The sequence below is a fragment of the Pezoporus wallicus genome, unplaced genomic scaffold (assembly GCF_028554395.1).
Source record: "Pezoporus wallicus isolate ANWC-B61680 ecotype Strahan unplaced genomic scaffold, APGP_CSIRO_Pwel_v1 scaffold_7107, whole genome shotgun sequence".
Taxonomy (NCBI): domain Eukaryota; kingdom Metazoa; phylum Chordata; class Aves; order Psittaciformes; family Psittacidae; genus Pezoporus; species Pezoporus wallicus.
The window spans coordinates 3,676,072-3,692,693 of NW_026642114.1; the positions used below are offsets into that span (position 1 = coordinate 3,676,072).

A 16,622-nucleotide genomic window follows, 5' to 3' on the forward strand; every position below is an offset into this window, starting at 1 on the left:
CTTTTTCCAACCAGTACAGCATGACCGCAGTATCACTCTGAGTAGAAATGGTCCAACAAACGAGCTCTGTGCTATTGAATGAACTCAGTATGACAGCCATATGTCTAGTGAGTCACTTGTTCTTTAACCTGGTTTAGTGGCTTCCAGCATGGTTGAGAAGCACAGGTTTTGCACATAATTAATCATCACCTAGATCAATTTGAACTCGCATGCATGCTCAGTTTGGCTTGGCCAAAGCAGTGGAGGTACCAAATACAGACAACAAACTGTCTTGTGAAAACAGACAAATGTCAAAGAAAGCAGTCATCTGTGAAGCTCATGAATATAGGGAAGGACTGAGATGACACCTGGGAAATCCGTATGGAAGGGTGCAAGACGGACTGCCAAAAATGGGGAAAGAATTCATTGGAGGCTGCACTTTCTGAGGAAGCCAAATCAGTGAATGACAGAACCTTAAACCTGTGGGAAAGCCAACTCCCAGGAACTGTTTGCTTTTAATGTTGAGTAAAATAAAAAAGACAAAAATGAACTTCTGAAATGGCTTCTCTAATGTTCCATTTAATAAAGTGGACTTTATTAAAGGAGAACTAGGTTTGTGCATCTACAGGACAATGGTTGAAGACTGGCGCAATAAGAGGAGATATGAGGTAGTTAATTATTACCTTTTTCTGCTTCACTTTGTTTCAAGGTGTGGGTCTTAACAGTACTACTCAGAGTGTGCTAAGTCGTCCCATGCAAAGGAAACTTGTGACATTAGTTCATTGCCAGCTAGTGGAGGAAGAAGGGCGAATCAGAGCTATGCGTGCAGCACGGTCACTTGGTGAAAGAACAGTCACAGAGCTCATTCTTCAGCATCAAAATCCTCAGCAGCTCTCTTCCAACCTCTGGGCTGCAGTGAGAGCCAGAGGGTGCCAATTCCTTGGACCAGGTAGGTAACTACTTCTATGCTAGAAGCGATTTAGAATTGAGGATTGATAAATGGGTGTCAAATTCCTGAGTGATTTGATTAGTCAGTGGCTTAATTTTTTTAATAGTAGGCCTTCAGAATTAATGATGTATCTCTTGGGCTGCTGTCATAGACTTTCTTGTATTTTTAGTTCTTTTGCAAGTATTTTATGAAGCATTATTCTAGTGATAAGATAAAATGGAAAGCAGTTTCTTGCTTATTGTTCTTTGACGAATAAGACCCTTCTGGAAAAACAAGGTTACTAGAAAAGACTGGACATGGCTTCCTTCATTTATAGCTGGTGTCCCACTTGTAGGGAGACAACTGTGCAGAAATCTTTCTTGGTCTTCTCTTATCCTTTGTGTCTTTTTCTTTACATCTCCCCTTCCCCACCAGCAATGCAAGAGGAGGCTTTAAAGCTAGTTCTCCTGGCTCTGGAAGATGGATCTGCTTTATCACGGAAGGTCTTGGTTCTCTTTGTGGTTCAGAGGCTAGAGCCGCGATTTCCTCAGGCTTCTAAAACTAGCATTGGGCATGTTGTCCAGCTTCTTTACAGAGCCTCATGCTTCAAGGTATGAAGATGATTCTGCTTGGAGATTTCATAATGCTGTGGAAACTGTTGTTTTTCAGTCTCAATTTTCATTGTCCTGTAACATTAAATGTACCTAAAAATATGCGTAGTTACAGAAAGTATTAATCATTAAATACCAGATGGGGACTTCTTTGGAGATACAGCTGCTCTTTGTCATTCAGTTCTTTGTTGTACAGCTATAATAGCTATGTAAGCTGAAATAGCAGCTTCAGACTGTAAAGCTTGACTGTCCAAGTTTAATAGACGCACATAATAGATAACCAACACTGTATGTAAGTCAACATAACTGTCTCTCTAGAAGAGGTGTAAAGCTGGAAAATCCCTGGTTCTGTTGAGTGGTGATGTAGTTAGAAACAAAGAAATAAGAGGTTCTTGGATATCAGAGTTGTATAAAGAGAATATAAGCTGCTTAATGCTCAGTTTAAATGTTGTGCACTTTTCGCTAAACAAGGAGAAAAATGCTTTGTTGCTGCTGATTGTACCCTCAAATAAAATTCTGCAATACAAACAAAATACCTTGACTGGAGAAGTAAAGTGTGGATACTGTCAAGTCATTTAGGAAGTGTGACACTTCAACCAGTGTCAGGGTCAGGGTTTCAGTAAATTATGTTTGGTATCCATTTCATAGAGGTTTTGGTTTATGAAGAAGGAATTTTAGTAGCAACTAGCATTCACTGCATAGTGTCATAGTTCGGTTTAGTTTGCGGGAGAAAGAACTTGCTGACTGAAGATTTCCCATGCTTTGGACTTTACATAATCTCTGCATACATAATCTCTGGATTATCCTGCTTAATCGTATTTGTATTTGGCTTGTTTCTTCCCACTAGGTGACAAAACGAGATGAGGATTCCTCCCTGATGCAACTGAAGGAGGAATTTCGGACTTACGAAGCTCTGAGAAGGGAACATGATTCCCAGATAGTTCAAATAGCCATGGAAGCAGGTTTACGCATTGCACCAGATCAGTGGTCCTCACTGTTATACGGAGACCAGTCTCACAAATCCCACATGCAGTCTATCATTGACAAGGTAAAGCCACCTAAAATCAGCCCAGTCTAACTTGTTTGCAGCTGTTGTAGATGTAAATGCTTGGGCACAATCTGTAAATCCACGCTACATGTGTACTTGCCTTACCTATTAATAATTTGCCCTCTTATTTCAGCCATACCAGGTTTTGAAGTAACTAGCATATATATTTGTAATCTCATTTCTTCTGCTGTCCTGCCACCTCTTTCAACGTTACCACTTTCTGCACATAGGAAGCCATAAAGGTTAGCTACACAGCTGAGCTATGGCATTCCTGAACAGCCAATAACTGCAAATTTAGTAGCAGAGATTAATGGTTCATGTTTCCAGGCAGAAAGGTAGTGCATAAACTGAAAAAAATAAAGGATTATTCAGCCCCCTGTCTATACCTGAAGTGTGAAAGAGAGGTAGAAGCACATTTCTTAAATGAAATTACTTGGCCTTTGGAAATGCCCAGGTGTCTTTTTGTTTAGAGGGAGCATAGGATAAATAGGCTTTTAAGATAGAAGACTGACATCTAAGTGCCTAAATTAGGTAAGGAAAATGGAACCTTGTTGAGATTGGTCTGCTGTATATTTATGCCTTTGTCTCCCTTTTCAGGTGTCCTGCCAGAAATCTCTGGAAGGATTTAGGCAGAATTAAAGGATTTTAAATACTGAAGTTGTGTGATGCTAGTAAATGGAACATTGCTAGTTGTCTTTGTCCTTCATCCAACTTACTCATTGTCTGCTCTACTCAGTTTAAAGCAGGGTGTAAACTCATCAGTTTGAAGATACTAGACTCTTCAGAAATCTAATTAAATGGTTTCTAATATTTATTTTTTTTCTGGGTGCCAGCACAACACAGAGGTTATATCATAAGAAATAATACCAGCCTTTATTTTGTCTATTTAAAGCTGTATTTTAACCTGCAGTGTCAAAGAACTGTATGTCCTTAATACCAGAGAAGGAATTTAATAGAAATTGCTGACTGAAATGGGCTTATGTGAAACACATTTCACTCCAGTTTTGGAAGACAGCTCTTGTGAGCGTGTGGAGCAGCCTTCAGAAACCATAAGGATCAATTTGCCTGTAGAAAGTTAATTATTATAATTTTTTTAAGTTGCAGACCCCAGCCTCATTTGCACAGAGTGTTCAGGAATTAACTATTGCTCTTCAGAGGACTGGAGATCCAGCTAACCTGAATCGCCTTCGACCCCACTTAGAGCTCCTAGCAAATATCGATCCCAGTCCAGGTAAGTCTAGATGGTTTATAAAACCTCTTAGCGAGAGGAGCTTAACTCTCTTACAAGATTGGAACCTGTTCAGTAAGTTGAAGGAAGCATCCTCTGATTCATGATCTTAAGATTCTTGAGTGGTACTCATAATCAGCCTTAGAATGGCAGTAATCTGTGTGAGGAACTGAACTGTTCTGAAACTAAAATAGGTTCAAAAGTTTGACAGGAATAATTTTGCTACTCCCCTGAAAAAAAATTCCTTGTTTGATAGTGCTGGGTGAGCATAGATGAGGATGTTAAATACATGTAATCCTGTGAGGTTGCATGGTCTACACTTGATATTGGGCAATCCTAACTCGGGGTTCCCTGTCTTGCCTTCCTCCTTTTCCCCTTTCTTTGGTACGCATGCTGCTGTTTGAAACAAGGTTTGAAAAGAAACAGGAAGATAGATAGAACCACTGTTCTTAATGCAGAGCCTTAGCTGTCTGCTATACTCCAAGATAACTTTATCTCTCCAGTTCTTTACCAGAGCAAATAATTTGTTTACAAATCAGGGAAAGCCTTCAAGAAACCACTACCCGATGAAGGGTTTCTATTAACTTATCTAATATTTTTGTCTTTGTTTCAGGAATTCTGTGTGTTAGTTTTTAATCAAAGGTCTCTAGCCTTCAAACATTGTGCTTGGAAGGCTCTCTTAGAAACAGCCTAAAATCATAAGGCATCTTCTCTGTAAATTATTTTGGATTCCAAAGTAGAACTTTGATAGTTTGAATAGACAGAAGCTGGGCAAAAAATTGAATCTAGTAAAAAAAAGATGTGTTATCACAGGGATTTTAGTATTTTTCTTGTTAATATGTAATTCTGAAAAGGTGTGAAAGTCTGGACTTAGATTTTATTTCCCCATTACATTGTCTCCAACTTAAGATGTTGATAGAGGAGAGAAAAATTGAAATTTTGAAAAAGTCAGCAGCACTGTGAGGATGGATCACCTGATGGAGAGGAAGGGGCGGAATGGGGAGTGCTGTGGCAGAAATTTTCGTTTATACCTGTTATTAATAATTGATTTTTAAAATTCTGTCAGAATAGCATGAAGGCTTAAACTGTGGCTTCGGGAGAATAACAGTTGTAGTTTTTCGTTTCTGTTTGTTTAAACAAGAAAAAAATTTTTACCCTTCAAATAAGGACCAGTTGTACTTCACAGGTAACAGAGATGTAGTACTTTCTACCCAGATCTTTAACAAGTCAAGGTTAAAACTGTGTGTGTACTGTAAATTTGTTAGCTGAGACTGATACATAAATTAGAATCACTAATAGCCTCACTCTGTTCCAGTAGGCAAGTCTGATCTTGATGTTTCTCTTGCTGTTTTGTTTCTTCCTTGCTGTTCTATAGATACACTGAAGTTCCTCTGGAACAACTTAGTCCTTCTAAAGAGAATAGAATGTAATTATACTAAAGATGTTGAAAGGCACTCTGAGGTCCTGTGTTTTTGCAGCAGTGTGTAGGCACACGATGGGAGTGTCATCTGCTGGAACAGATTTAACGATTAGAAAAGTAAATTGGTTAGAAGAACAAGTGCCCCTGTAGTTTAAGACTGCAGTTTATTCACACTGCTGTGTGTTAGATGGTGGTCTGTTTCATAGATTTGCTTGTGACATTTTTTCATGTGAGAGGCATCAATTTCTGTTGTTCTTCAGTGACTGTGCTTGCAAGATCTAGGCCAGTGGTGGTATTTGAACAAGAATGACTTTACCTACAAGAGTCTGAATGTGAAGAGGGATTTTCAGCCTGGTTTATTTTGTTGGGTTTTGTGGGATTTTTTGTTTTGATTTTTGTTGGGCTGGTGTTGATCAGTTGGTTATGAGGTTGCTTTTTTGTGTGTGTGTGTGGTTTTGGGGGTTGGTGTTTGGTTTTTTTTTCTGTGGGGGTTGTTCTTTGCCTTTCATTATAATGTGGAGTTTGTACAGTGCATTTACTCTGGAGTTCTTGTGAGGTATGAAAGTTCTGGTGGAAGGAAATAATTTGACATGCTAATAATAGTTTTGCTGCCTCATTTGGTATTTGGTGTGGTTCAATCTTGAGTCTACAGGTAGCTTTATCATTTAAGTGGTACATATCCCTAAATTAGTGCTGAATGCTTTTTATCTCATTACATGTTTTTGATAAAATCTTTTTGATCTCTTTGTACCTGGTTTTGGAAAATCCTGTTGACTTTTTATGTTCTCTCTTTGCTGTCAATGCAATAGATGCTCCACCTCCAACATGGGAACAACTGGAAAATGGACTGGTTGCTGTGAGGACTGTGGTTCATGGCTTAGTTGATTATATTCAGAATCACAGCAAGAAAGGAACAGATCAGCAACAGGTAAAAGCTAAATGGTTTAGGAAGTGTTTTCCCCTGAACATTACTGGCTGTGTTCAATAGTAGGTGTTTCCTAATGTCATCTGGAGAGATTTGTTTTGACAAAGGAGCTGATTAGAAACATTACTGCTGAATATTATCAAAAAAGTAAACAAAGGGGGGTGGGGAAGAAAACAAAACCAAAAATAAATCGAGACAAGGTACCCCCCAGTACATGCTGCATTAATTTGCACAGCTCACTAGGATGAAAAGACAATAGTCTGATCCAGTTGCAAGCTTAGGGGGATGAATAAACAACTCTCCTGACCAGAGGATGGGGAAGAGAAGCCAGGGTGCATTAGAACTATGATCTGTGGGAATTTTCTTGGGTTTGTTTTGACATGACACATTTCAGCCAGATGGCTGTGTGTTAAGGAAATTATTCTTAAACTTTCTCATACCTTAATGGTCTGTAAAACAAAGATTTGGGAAGACTTCATATAAAGGTGTAGTCCAAATTTCTGAAACAGCTTCTTTTGTTTCAGAAACAAAACAGTGATGCCATATATGTATATTAGCCTATATCAGAGTTATCTTACCACATGTTCCTTTGATCTCATTTCATTGTATAGCTAAGTTGATCTCAATGCTAACTGCTGCTGAGACTGTTGCCTGGCACATATTAACACTCCCTCCCTTGCTTTGGCACTGTTCCTCTTGGAGAGCTAGTTCAGGGAGCCCAACTAGTAGAAAGTTTACATCTGCCAAAAAAAAAGCAGCAAAATTATAGTGAATTATTTATGCTAGCTTACCTTTTTGCATTCACTGGAATGTGCAATAAGCACTGTTAACCAGCAAAAGGGAAAGCAGTAGGAATACACAAGTGGAAATCAGGGTGGGAAAAACAGTGAGGGGTTTTGTTCTGCTCAGACCGTTGCTGAGACCTGGTACATGCTGTGCCACTTGGAAGGGACCCCAGAACCTCCCAAGTGGGAAAGGGGCCATCTGTTGACTATTGCACGGAGTTTTGCTGGCTGGCAGTAGTGGCCAGTATAAGTCTGTGCAGCTTATGTACTCCCTTCCTAAATCCTCTTCTCACTGCAGTAGATGGGAGGAAAGAAAAGAATCACTTTTCAAATGGCTTCTTACAGATTTACATCTTTTGGCTGAGTTTTTCAGAAAGCAATAGTTGACTTTTCCCTTGGTGAAAACTCTGATAGGGAATTTCTGCCTCAGATTTAATTCTGCCACAAAAACTTTATGGACTCAAATGTCTTTGAGACTACCGCTGGCATTCTGTCAGAGTTTATATAGAGACTGGCAAATAAGCATTCATGCAGAGAGCAGGATTGCAGTAGGTCATTGTTTCTTGGAAAACTTAACTGAAGAGAGGTACAGAAAACTGCCTATACCCTGTTGAGCTGTGTATCAGTGAGATTGCATCCTCAGCTGTTGATGGAAATAATCATTGTAGATAGTGAAGGGATTTATTTTTTTTTAGTCCAAAGGGAGGGGTGAAAGGGAATTCAACGAAAAGTAACTCGGAGATACTCAGAGTAACTCTCTGATAAAGATACTCAGAAAAGTGCTGTCTTGAGCTAACAAAAATCAAAGGAAAAGCAACTGACCAGATTGTATTTTTTATAAACTGCCACAGAGCTTCATGAATATTTGGTAATTTCTGATTAAGCATGGTGTTTTGGTTTTTGTTTTTTTTTTTTCAGCTTATATTGGTTTTGTCCACTTAAGTGGGTCCTGAAACATACAGCTGTGTTCCAATTAAGCTTCTGTAAGGAATTTGAATTAAAATGTTTTAAAAACCTCGTACTGACTTAGTTGTCAAAGTATCTGCTCTTGAATCTGTTAGTTCTGTTGAAGACCCAGACACAAATACTGCTCCAGTCATTTACTTCACCATAGGTATTTCTGGAACATTTAAATTTAAGGAATTATCAATAGTTAAACATTGTGCCTTTAATAAGAGGATACATTCAGCTCTTGGTGAAGCACACTTATATTTGGATATTTCACCTGGTTTCTTTAACCTTGTCAGCCTCCTCAGCACAGCAAGTACAAGACATACATGTGCAGAGACATGAAACAGAGAGGAGGATGCCCTCGGGGGGCCAGCTGCACCTTTGCGCATTCACAGGAGGAGCTAGAAAAGTAAGTGTACCTCTCACAGTAGAAATCAATCCAGTTTTTGCTTCATTTTAGAGTTATTTATCATATCTAGGAATGTTGAGAGGAAGCATAACTTGCCTGTTACATTAGCAGGAAATTAAATTAAAAACTCCTAACAGTCTTCTCAGGTTTTTGAACTGTTCTTAAGTATAGAATATTTTGCTTTGTTCAACATTAATGCATCTCTGAAAGTTTGACGGTTATGCAGGTGTTATCTGAGATTTTGGAGGTGGACTGTTTTTCCTAAGTGTGACTAAACATGCTGTTTGACTGCATCCATCGTGGTCACTTATTTGTGTGTACTTCTCATCTTGCCTTTATATTCAGTCAGGTTGCTGGCAGTTTTCCAGATGTAGGAGTTCTCTTGTTCTTCTGTGCTGCTAGGGCTATCCAAAAAGCTAAAAATGCACATCACAAGTTTTTTTTTGGCAACAGCTTTTCTTTGAAACTTCTTGACAGATTGCACATGCAGTAACCTCAGTGATTAAATCTGTTGTTGAAGAGTTAAAAAATGGTGGTCATACAAAACCTGCAGTGAATAAGCTACATTCAAGAGCAGGCCACAGCTGTTCTGAAGATAATTTTAATTATTTTTTAAAGTAAAATGGATTATTTAAGATTTAAAATATATAGTATTTATCTCTTTTATGCAGCATGTGTTACTTGTTACATGGTTTGGGGGTTAAAAGAATTTGCATCTTTCAAAGAAAATAATCAGAAGAAAACTCCAAAGTTTGGAAATGGTATACAGGCTTTTTCCACTCCATAGTCTAAAGCTTGAAGCATTAATATGGCAGTTCACTGTATAGCCAGCATGCAGTGCATAAGCAAAACAGGAAGAAAAACAGAGCAGAGCATGTGGTGTTAGAATGACAAAGGCAGTTATTCATATTAACAGAGAATAGGACTTTGATACTTGTGTTCTGCAGAAACAGTTGGGATTTTTCCCCTTTTGTCATGGTGTTTAAAAAATGGAGACTGGTACTGCTGGTTTGGATGGTTAACAAGGGTGGTGAGTCAGTATTAGTACCTCTGAACTAACCATGTGCATCAAGGAGGACTGTTTGTCAGCTTTGTGGATGTAAGAGGCTTTTTTTTTTTTTTTAATCCAGACTGGCTTGTATTATGTGGTTGTGTAACTCTGAGTTCCAGTTCTTCCTTGTACCTTTTATCTTTGCTTAATTTCTTTGAGTAGATACTGCATTAGTGTTCTTCCTTTTTAAAAATGTTTAGTATGAATAATATGAATTGCTGTTGCTATGTAGTAGTTCCTCTGTGTGTGTCTCATTATATACAGCTTCACATTTGCAGGAAGGTTATGGAGAGCTATGTGGTAGTGTCTTGGATATCAAGTTATAATTTTGACTGTTTAAACAGCAGCTCATTCCCCCCTTGGCAAAGGAAAAAGACCCAGTGTGCATAAGCAAGCATTACATTTTTAGATTGGTTTTGTGTCCTGCATGTGTAGAGACAGCAACAAAAATTCTTTGGAAAAATTGAGAGAGCAGCCCTTTAAATTTATATATAAGTATTTTTAAGTAATTTATCATGGAGGGTGCTACATAAACTCTTCCTGTCACCTTTGATTGAAAGGGTGTCTATACACATGCACCTGTATCTCTTGATCATACTGTTTTGTTCTAGCTGAATGAATGGGCAGGGGTGGCCAGTCCTCATCTCGCAAGTTGTGTGCAAGCCTTCCAGGGAGTCAGGAGCCGTAAGACACTGTGCCTCTAAGACACCTAATGGGATGAGGATGTCCAGAAGTATATGGTGTAGAGAACATGGCAGTGGCTTCTCAGTGTCCTTCTGCTGCCTTGCACACTTGCTTGAGTGATTTGAATGTTGAGCAGGATATCAAAGTAGAGCTGTGAGCTCAGACTAAGGAGTTCACTTTCACTCACCTCCATGTGTCCAGCTGACTTGCACAGCTGACATGAGATGCCAGAACAACTTCTGAGCAGCATATGTTAGGAAAGCTGTAGTCTGTCCATACTTAAGTGCTTTTACTGTGGTGATAGCTCGTTTACTCCCTTTAAATACATTCTGAATTATGTCCATTGTCAACACTTTGTAGCTTGAATTTATAGTTTGATTATGTGGGTAAAGATTAATTCAACCAAGAGAAAGTTATTAAGGTGGCTAGAAGATAATCAATGAACTAATAAGACAAACAGCTCAAATGTATGTAGCAAGATTATACTTTGACTCCATACTCAGTCACATCTAAAAACCAAAATAACCACAACAGAAACACACAACAATGAAAAAATTTTTGCCTCTGTTGCATTGCTGTTAATGCTGTACATGTGGGCAAACACAAACATTATCTGAAGATGGAGTAATAGAGTATAAAGGCCCCCTTTTTCTACAGTAATATGTACCTTCCTAGTCTGTATTACCATCTCACTTTGCTAGAAATGGAAGTGCTGTCTTCAACCCTGTAGAAGAAACAGCGTCTTACTGTGTAATACAAGCAGCAGGAGCACTCAGGCCTACAAATGTGCCCTGCCACTTATGTTCTGATACCTAAACTAATGGCAGGATGTTTAGTGGAGGACATTCGACTCTGGAATTTGCTCTCTTTGTTGCTCCAGTACTGTCAGTCTGCTGATTTTGTGGAATGTTTGTTCAGCCTTTCATGAGAAGCAGTTAGATTTTTGTAGTTACAGCGTGTTCATAGAAGTGTTTATCTCTGCAGTTGCTTACCAAATGAAGCAAACAGTATAAGCTGTGTATAAATTTTAAAAACTATGCTTTAAAAGATACCATGTGGCAATGAACACTTGGCTTATTGTTGGGCAAATGGTGCAAAAGGGAATCTTCATCTTCTGTCACTTGAATTTTCCGCTGTTAATTTTGTATCTGAATAAAATGAACTTGAATAGTCTGTGATCCTTATTCTGAAGCTTCTGTTACTGTAGGTAGTATTTTATGTGATGTTTGGGTTTGGTTTTCTTCTGTACAATTGAAATGCATATATGCACAGGATGTAAGACTGTAACCTTGCTGTGTGAAGTGTCTGTGAACTCTTGGTGTACTTGCTATTAAAAATCCATCCTTGTTCTGATTGAAACTGCTAGGAACAGTTCAAATAGCAGTGAAGTTGTAGTCTAACAGATGCTCTCACAAGGCCTTAGGAAACTTGACTTAAAACTTGAAGCTTTTGGTAGTATGTCTGTTCAAAAAAAAAAATTTGAAAATGGATCTCTATTCTTTTGTTTCAATTTTTGATATATGGCTTCTTTTCTCTGAAGATTCCGTAAAATGAACAAGCGTTTGGTTCCCAGAAGACCCCTGAGTGCCTCCCTCGGCCAGCTAAATGAGGTGGGCCTGCCTTCAGGAGCTATCCTCTCAGAGGAAGGGGGAGTGGAATTGCCCAATAGGAAAACTTCTGCTCTGCCAAATGGAATTGTATCAACAGGCAGCACAGTGACGCAACTTATTTCTCGAGGGACTGACTCCAGTTATGAAACAGCTCTGAAACCAGGGAAGATGGACCATCTGAGTAGCAGTGCCCCTGGATCCCCTCCTGACTTGTACGGGTCTTTCTAACTGTTGTTTGAAGTGTCATCTGTGTAAATATGCAGTAGAAACAAACTCATTTTCTAGAAAAGAAACAGAACAAGATTTTTCTTTCAGTCTTGTGGTGATTTTTTTGTTTTCGTTTGTTTTTGTTTTGTTTGTTTTTTTGTTTGCTTTTAAGTGATTAAAAAGTAGAGTAGAAAATTAAAGCTAAAATGAAACTGTTTTACTTCACTGTTTGCTTATATTTTAATTAGAGAAGGTGATGTAAGCCTTCAGCAGGTGGAGGATAGACTGGCTTATAGTACAGTGTGTTATATCAGGCCTTAATAAGCAGTGCCATCTTTGTACTTTTTAGGATGGAATCTGTTCCCAAGAGCTCTATTTCTGCCTTACCAGTGAACCCTCATCCTGTGCCTGCTCGGGCACCAACAGATCTGCCTTCGGTGTCAGTCACCAAGCAGTTGCAAATGGTACCACGAGGGTCTCAGTTGTATAATACTCAGCAAGCAGATATGTTTTATCAGGATCCTAGGGGAACTGCCCCACCATTTGAGCCAGCACCCTACCAACAAGGTAAGTTTAAGACCAAGCTCTCTATCTTTCATCTTCATACTGATTTTACTCTTTCTTCCCACTCTCTCGTGTTTCTAAGCCTTCAAGTTGAGTCTTACCTGTTATGCGGATTGTAGGCACTAATGTGGTGATGACATAATAAAATGGAAATCAGCAGGCTTTTTATGCCTTGACTGAGGATGTCCATGCAGTTGAAAACAGAGGTGTATACCCATCCAGTGTAGCAACTCCTTCTTTTCTTTCAGTTCTTCCTAACTAGGCTGGATTAGGAGTCTAATATGGTAAATTTTAATTCAGTTTGTCTCGGGGAAAATGGAAATTGAGTTTAACCAGCAGAGGGGGTTATGCCTGAGGAGTAAAAGTACTTACGTCCTTAATGAAAAGTGTGTATTTCAGAAGTGTCTGCATATGTATGTGATGGGTAGAGATAAGTGATACTGGAGAAGGGTGTTGCACACCCTTACACAATGTAAGATTGGAGAGAGAAATTACATAAAGTGAAGTCAATGTGAAGGAAAAATAAGGAATGAAAGACTGAAAGAAATGAAAAAAAGAAGAAAAAGCCTTAAAAGAGAAGGGGGGCAGGGGAGCACCACAGTTTTTCAGAAGGTTGCAGAGTATTTTGAAGGTGGGGGGAGAGCTTACATTTGATTTTTGTGTGCAAATTAAGACCTGAGCTGCCTATGAAACTTGATGCCTGTGTTGATGATGATGTGCATGTGTTCGTGCTTGTTTTTAATTATCAAGAGATCCCAGACAGTTTCCTAAAATCTTCATGTAACTAAGGGGTGTGTTCTTAGAAGCTTTCTTCTTAGTTCTTTGAAGTGATTCACAGTATGAAATTTCTTTCTGCTGTTCAAGAGGTAGAACAAATCTTTAGGTAAATTGTAATTAATCCACGTTCCTCTACACAGGCAATGGCTCTGATATTTTGGGACAAATTGAATTTCAGTTGCATGGATGCGGATGTACAGGCTAAACTTCAGTTTGCTTTTTAAGTCTTATCTAGCTAAAAGCATTTATGCCAATCTGCAGGTACATTCTAATGAGTTACTTGTTTGGCATGCTAGCAGGACTGCGATAGACTCGGTTTTACCACCTTTTCTCTAGCTGGTGTAAGCTTTATGCCTTGCTGGTATCTTTTTTAGGTAATTGAACCCTGTCACTTGAGCTTTGTATCATGTTTTGCTTTTCTGTGGCTAGTTTTTTAGTAGAAATACCAGTTAGACAGTGGGCAAACAACAAATGTGAATTAATTTATACCCTTATCTTCATGATACTTGTAGACTGGAGTATTTGAAACAATTCTGTTTTGTGGTCAACTGTGATAATCACTTTATCTCATTTGTGGATTTGTTTTTGTATTCCTCTTGCCTTCTTTCAGGAGTTTACTATCCCACTCAGTCGATGTCTCGCTTTGTCCGACCTCCTCCATCAGTTCCTGAACCTGGTCCACCTTATTTAGACCATTACCCACCCTACCTTCAGGATCGTGTGGTGAGCCCACAGTACACACAGCCGCAGCAGTATCCTCCTATGGGACAACCCATATACCCACCTCACTACGACAGTCGTCGTGTATATCCCCCTGTCCAGCCATATCAACGAGAGGAGGTTGTCCGAGGAAGCCCTGTACCCATTGAAATTCCACAAGCAGCTGTACCCTCCTACATACCTGAATCAAGAGACAGATACCAGCAAACAGAGGGTTATTGCCCAGTGACTCCACATCTAGGTCAGATCAGACCTTCATGCCACAGGGTATGAGGTTTATATCACAATTTCATAGTTGTTTAAGAGAGAAACTATGAACTACTTGAGAATTTGAACATTTTTGTAGTAAGATGGTGGGGTTTATAAGGAATTAGAAGTTTGATCTTTAAGAAGGGGTAGGTTTGACAAAGCTAATTAAAAACTGGAAGGCAGGTTGCTACTTAGTGCTCAAAGTAAGTAGCAAACTTAGTTTTCAAAGTAGAAAAGCATTGTAATTACCTAGGAAGTCTGCTATGGTCCTGACTTCCCCAACAGAGATTAGACTGGAGAAAGCTGTCATCTTTGTAGTGCAGATTAAATACAGTGTGTGGAAGTGGTCTTGTGTGCATTCTTATACTGCTCATATGTGACTGGACCTCCTCTGTGCCTAAATAAGTATTCAAACTTGCATCCTGTGATAAAGGAGCTGAAGCTTCTGCTCTTCTAAATTCTCTCTACTTTAAGACTTCCTAGAAGTGTACAAACAAAAAGAAGTATCTTGGTAAATCATCAGCTGGAATAGAGTCCTGAACAGTTGGATTTACGTAGCTGTCATTCATTTTGGAGGCTCTGAATTGCATTGCTGAGTCCAGGAAGCATTTTTACATAGTTTATAGATTTCAGGTTTGAGTTTGTCACATTTTTTGGGATGTTTGATTCTGTTGCAAAATGAATGATTAATGTAAACTAACTGTGGATAGGTTATGATCTGGAGAGTTCTATCGCTTTCCCCCCATATAACTGAAATGGGGACCTGCCATGCTGGAACATGTTTCAATGGAAACTTTGCCAAGTTGGAACACAGATTCATGTTGAACTACCTGTGAGTTAAAAGTTTGACAGGATTAAAGTTGGATCACTGGGTTAGTTGAGTATCTAATCAGTTCCAGGCAAAATAACGTTCTCTGCTTTTGGGGTGTATGGCTAGCGTAGGAACATGTATGTGATACTGTCTGTTCATTGTAGAAGTATCTGGTTGCCCTATTTTGTTTGGATAAAAAATATTTTTTAAATTACTAGTTTTGTGCATTAATGCTTCAAAATTTGTAATGTATTTCAAGTTTTTAATTTATTTCTCTCTTCACGTCAGCCTCATCCTAGCCTGGATGAACTTCATCGGCGAAGGAAAGAGATCATGGCCCAGCTAGAAGAGAGGAAGGTGATTTCTCCACCTCCTTTTGCACCATCACCAACCTTGCCTCATCCTTTTCATTCAGAGGAGGTAAGCATATTTTGACAAAAATATAACTTGCTAGCATATTTGGAAAATACTTTGGCGTTTGTGTGTTGGTAGGTGAAGACAACAAAGTTAGAACAGTACAGTGCCGGGGGAGGAGATTTTGTATTCTGGGTGGGAAGCCCTTATGGTGTGTTCTCTATTTTCTCAGCTAGCTGTTATTTCTCTGATCTGCTGCTTATCCTGTGCTATCTGCCTTTGGTGCAACCAAAAGAAGTAGCTTTGAACCTTTATTAATTGAAGTAGTCTTCACAGTTACTGGACTTCTTCATTTGCTGTTGACATGTTTATAGTTAAGTAACAGCTTGATGGAGGTTTATTTTTTAACCAAGCTCAAAATACCACTCTCATACTGGCCAAGTGACCAGTCAGCACAGGGAGTGTAGCCTGGTGATCAGAATTTCATGCATTTCATGCTTGCTGTGGCCCAATTCCAAATGGTGATGTACTGATTAAAAAATAATCCTGGTAGTTTTTCAAGCTCATTGCTGTTGACCTAAGTACTGGTGGCTGTGAAACTGCTTCTTCCCTTCGCTTACAGAACCAGATTTTTGTTTTTGTGCAGTACTTAGATGAAGATCTGAAGGTAGCTGGGAAATACAAAGGAAATGACTACAGCCAATACTCTCCTTGGTCCTGTGACACCATCGGCTCCTACATTGGAACCAAAGACGCAAAACCCAAAGATGCTGTGGCAGCAAGGAGTGTGGAGATGGCGGTATGTAGGGACTGGGGGAACACAGAAGCAAAGTTGATACAGTTGTGGGTTTGGAGGGACTCTTTTCATTTGCTTTCCAGGATGACCGGAGTGCTTGTATTTTAAGCTCAAAAGTGCACTGCACATTTGCAGGTGTGCAGAGTGCTTTGTTTTCAAAGGTACAAATAGTCCTACATCTTTGTAGCTGTTTTAAAATTCTGGATATAGATGCAGGTTTACAACTCTAAAGCCATGGATAGCAAGAGATACTTTGCCGTGATTCTTTATGCTTACTTGAAATCCAAAATTACTTTCTACTGGCAGCTTGTTAATTAAACATGTTCATCTGTTGCTTTCTGTCAGAGGGAGGTGCTGTAACTTGTGCTATTAAATCCTTTTAAGGTAATTATTTCTACTGGTCTTACTAGTTTTTACTTGAAAGACTCTATGATCTGTGACCACATGAATACCCAAACTTGCATGAAGCATTTGGGAAGCCTAGTTGTAACATAATACTAAGCTGATTCTTTTTG

At 39.1% G+C, this 16,622-nt stretch overlaps 1 protein-coding gene across 11 annotated transcripts in view; it reads left to right on the plus strand.

Moving 5' to 3' along the window:
* Positions 1-16,622, plus strand: part of RC3H1 (ring finger and CCCH-type domains 1) — an 80,629-nt gene that overhangs the window by 37,881 nt on the left and 26,126 nt on the right. For 7 of the 11 annotated variants that reach the window (XM_057427147.1, XM_057427148.1, XM_057427139.1 and 4 more), the window contains 11 exons: positions 689-928; positions 1,343-1,518; positions 2,366-2,566; positions 3,665-3,797; positions 6,024-6,142; positions 8,172-8,284; positions 11,560-11,841; positions 12,186-12,403; positions 13,788-14,164; positions 15,246-15,377; positions 15,940-16,110. In XM_057427147.1, the coding sequence (XP_057283130.1) occupies positions 689-928; positions 1,343-1,518; positions 2,366-2,566; positions 3,665-3,797; positions 6,024-6,142; positions 8,172-8,284; positions 11,560-11,841; positions 12,186-12,403; positions 13,788-14,164; positions 15,246-15,377; positions 15,940-16,110 (2,162 nt within the window). The remainder of the gene's footprint in view (positions 1-688; positions 929-1,342; positions 1,519-2,365; positions 2,567-3,664; positions 3,798-6,023; positions 6,143-8,171; positions 8,285-11,559; positions 11,842-12,185; positions 12,404-13,787; positions 14,165-15,245; positions 15,378-15,939; positions 16,111-16,622) is intronic. The other 4 variants (XM_057427141.1, XM_057427145.1, XM_057427142.1 and 1 more) reach the window with 1 other exon arrangement.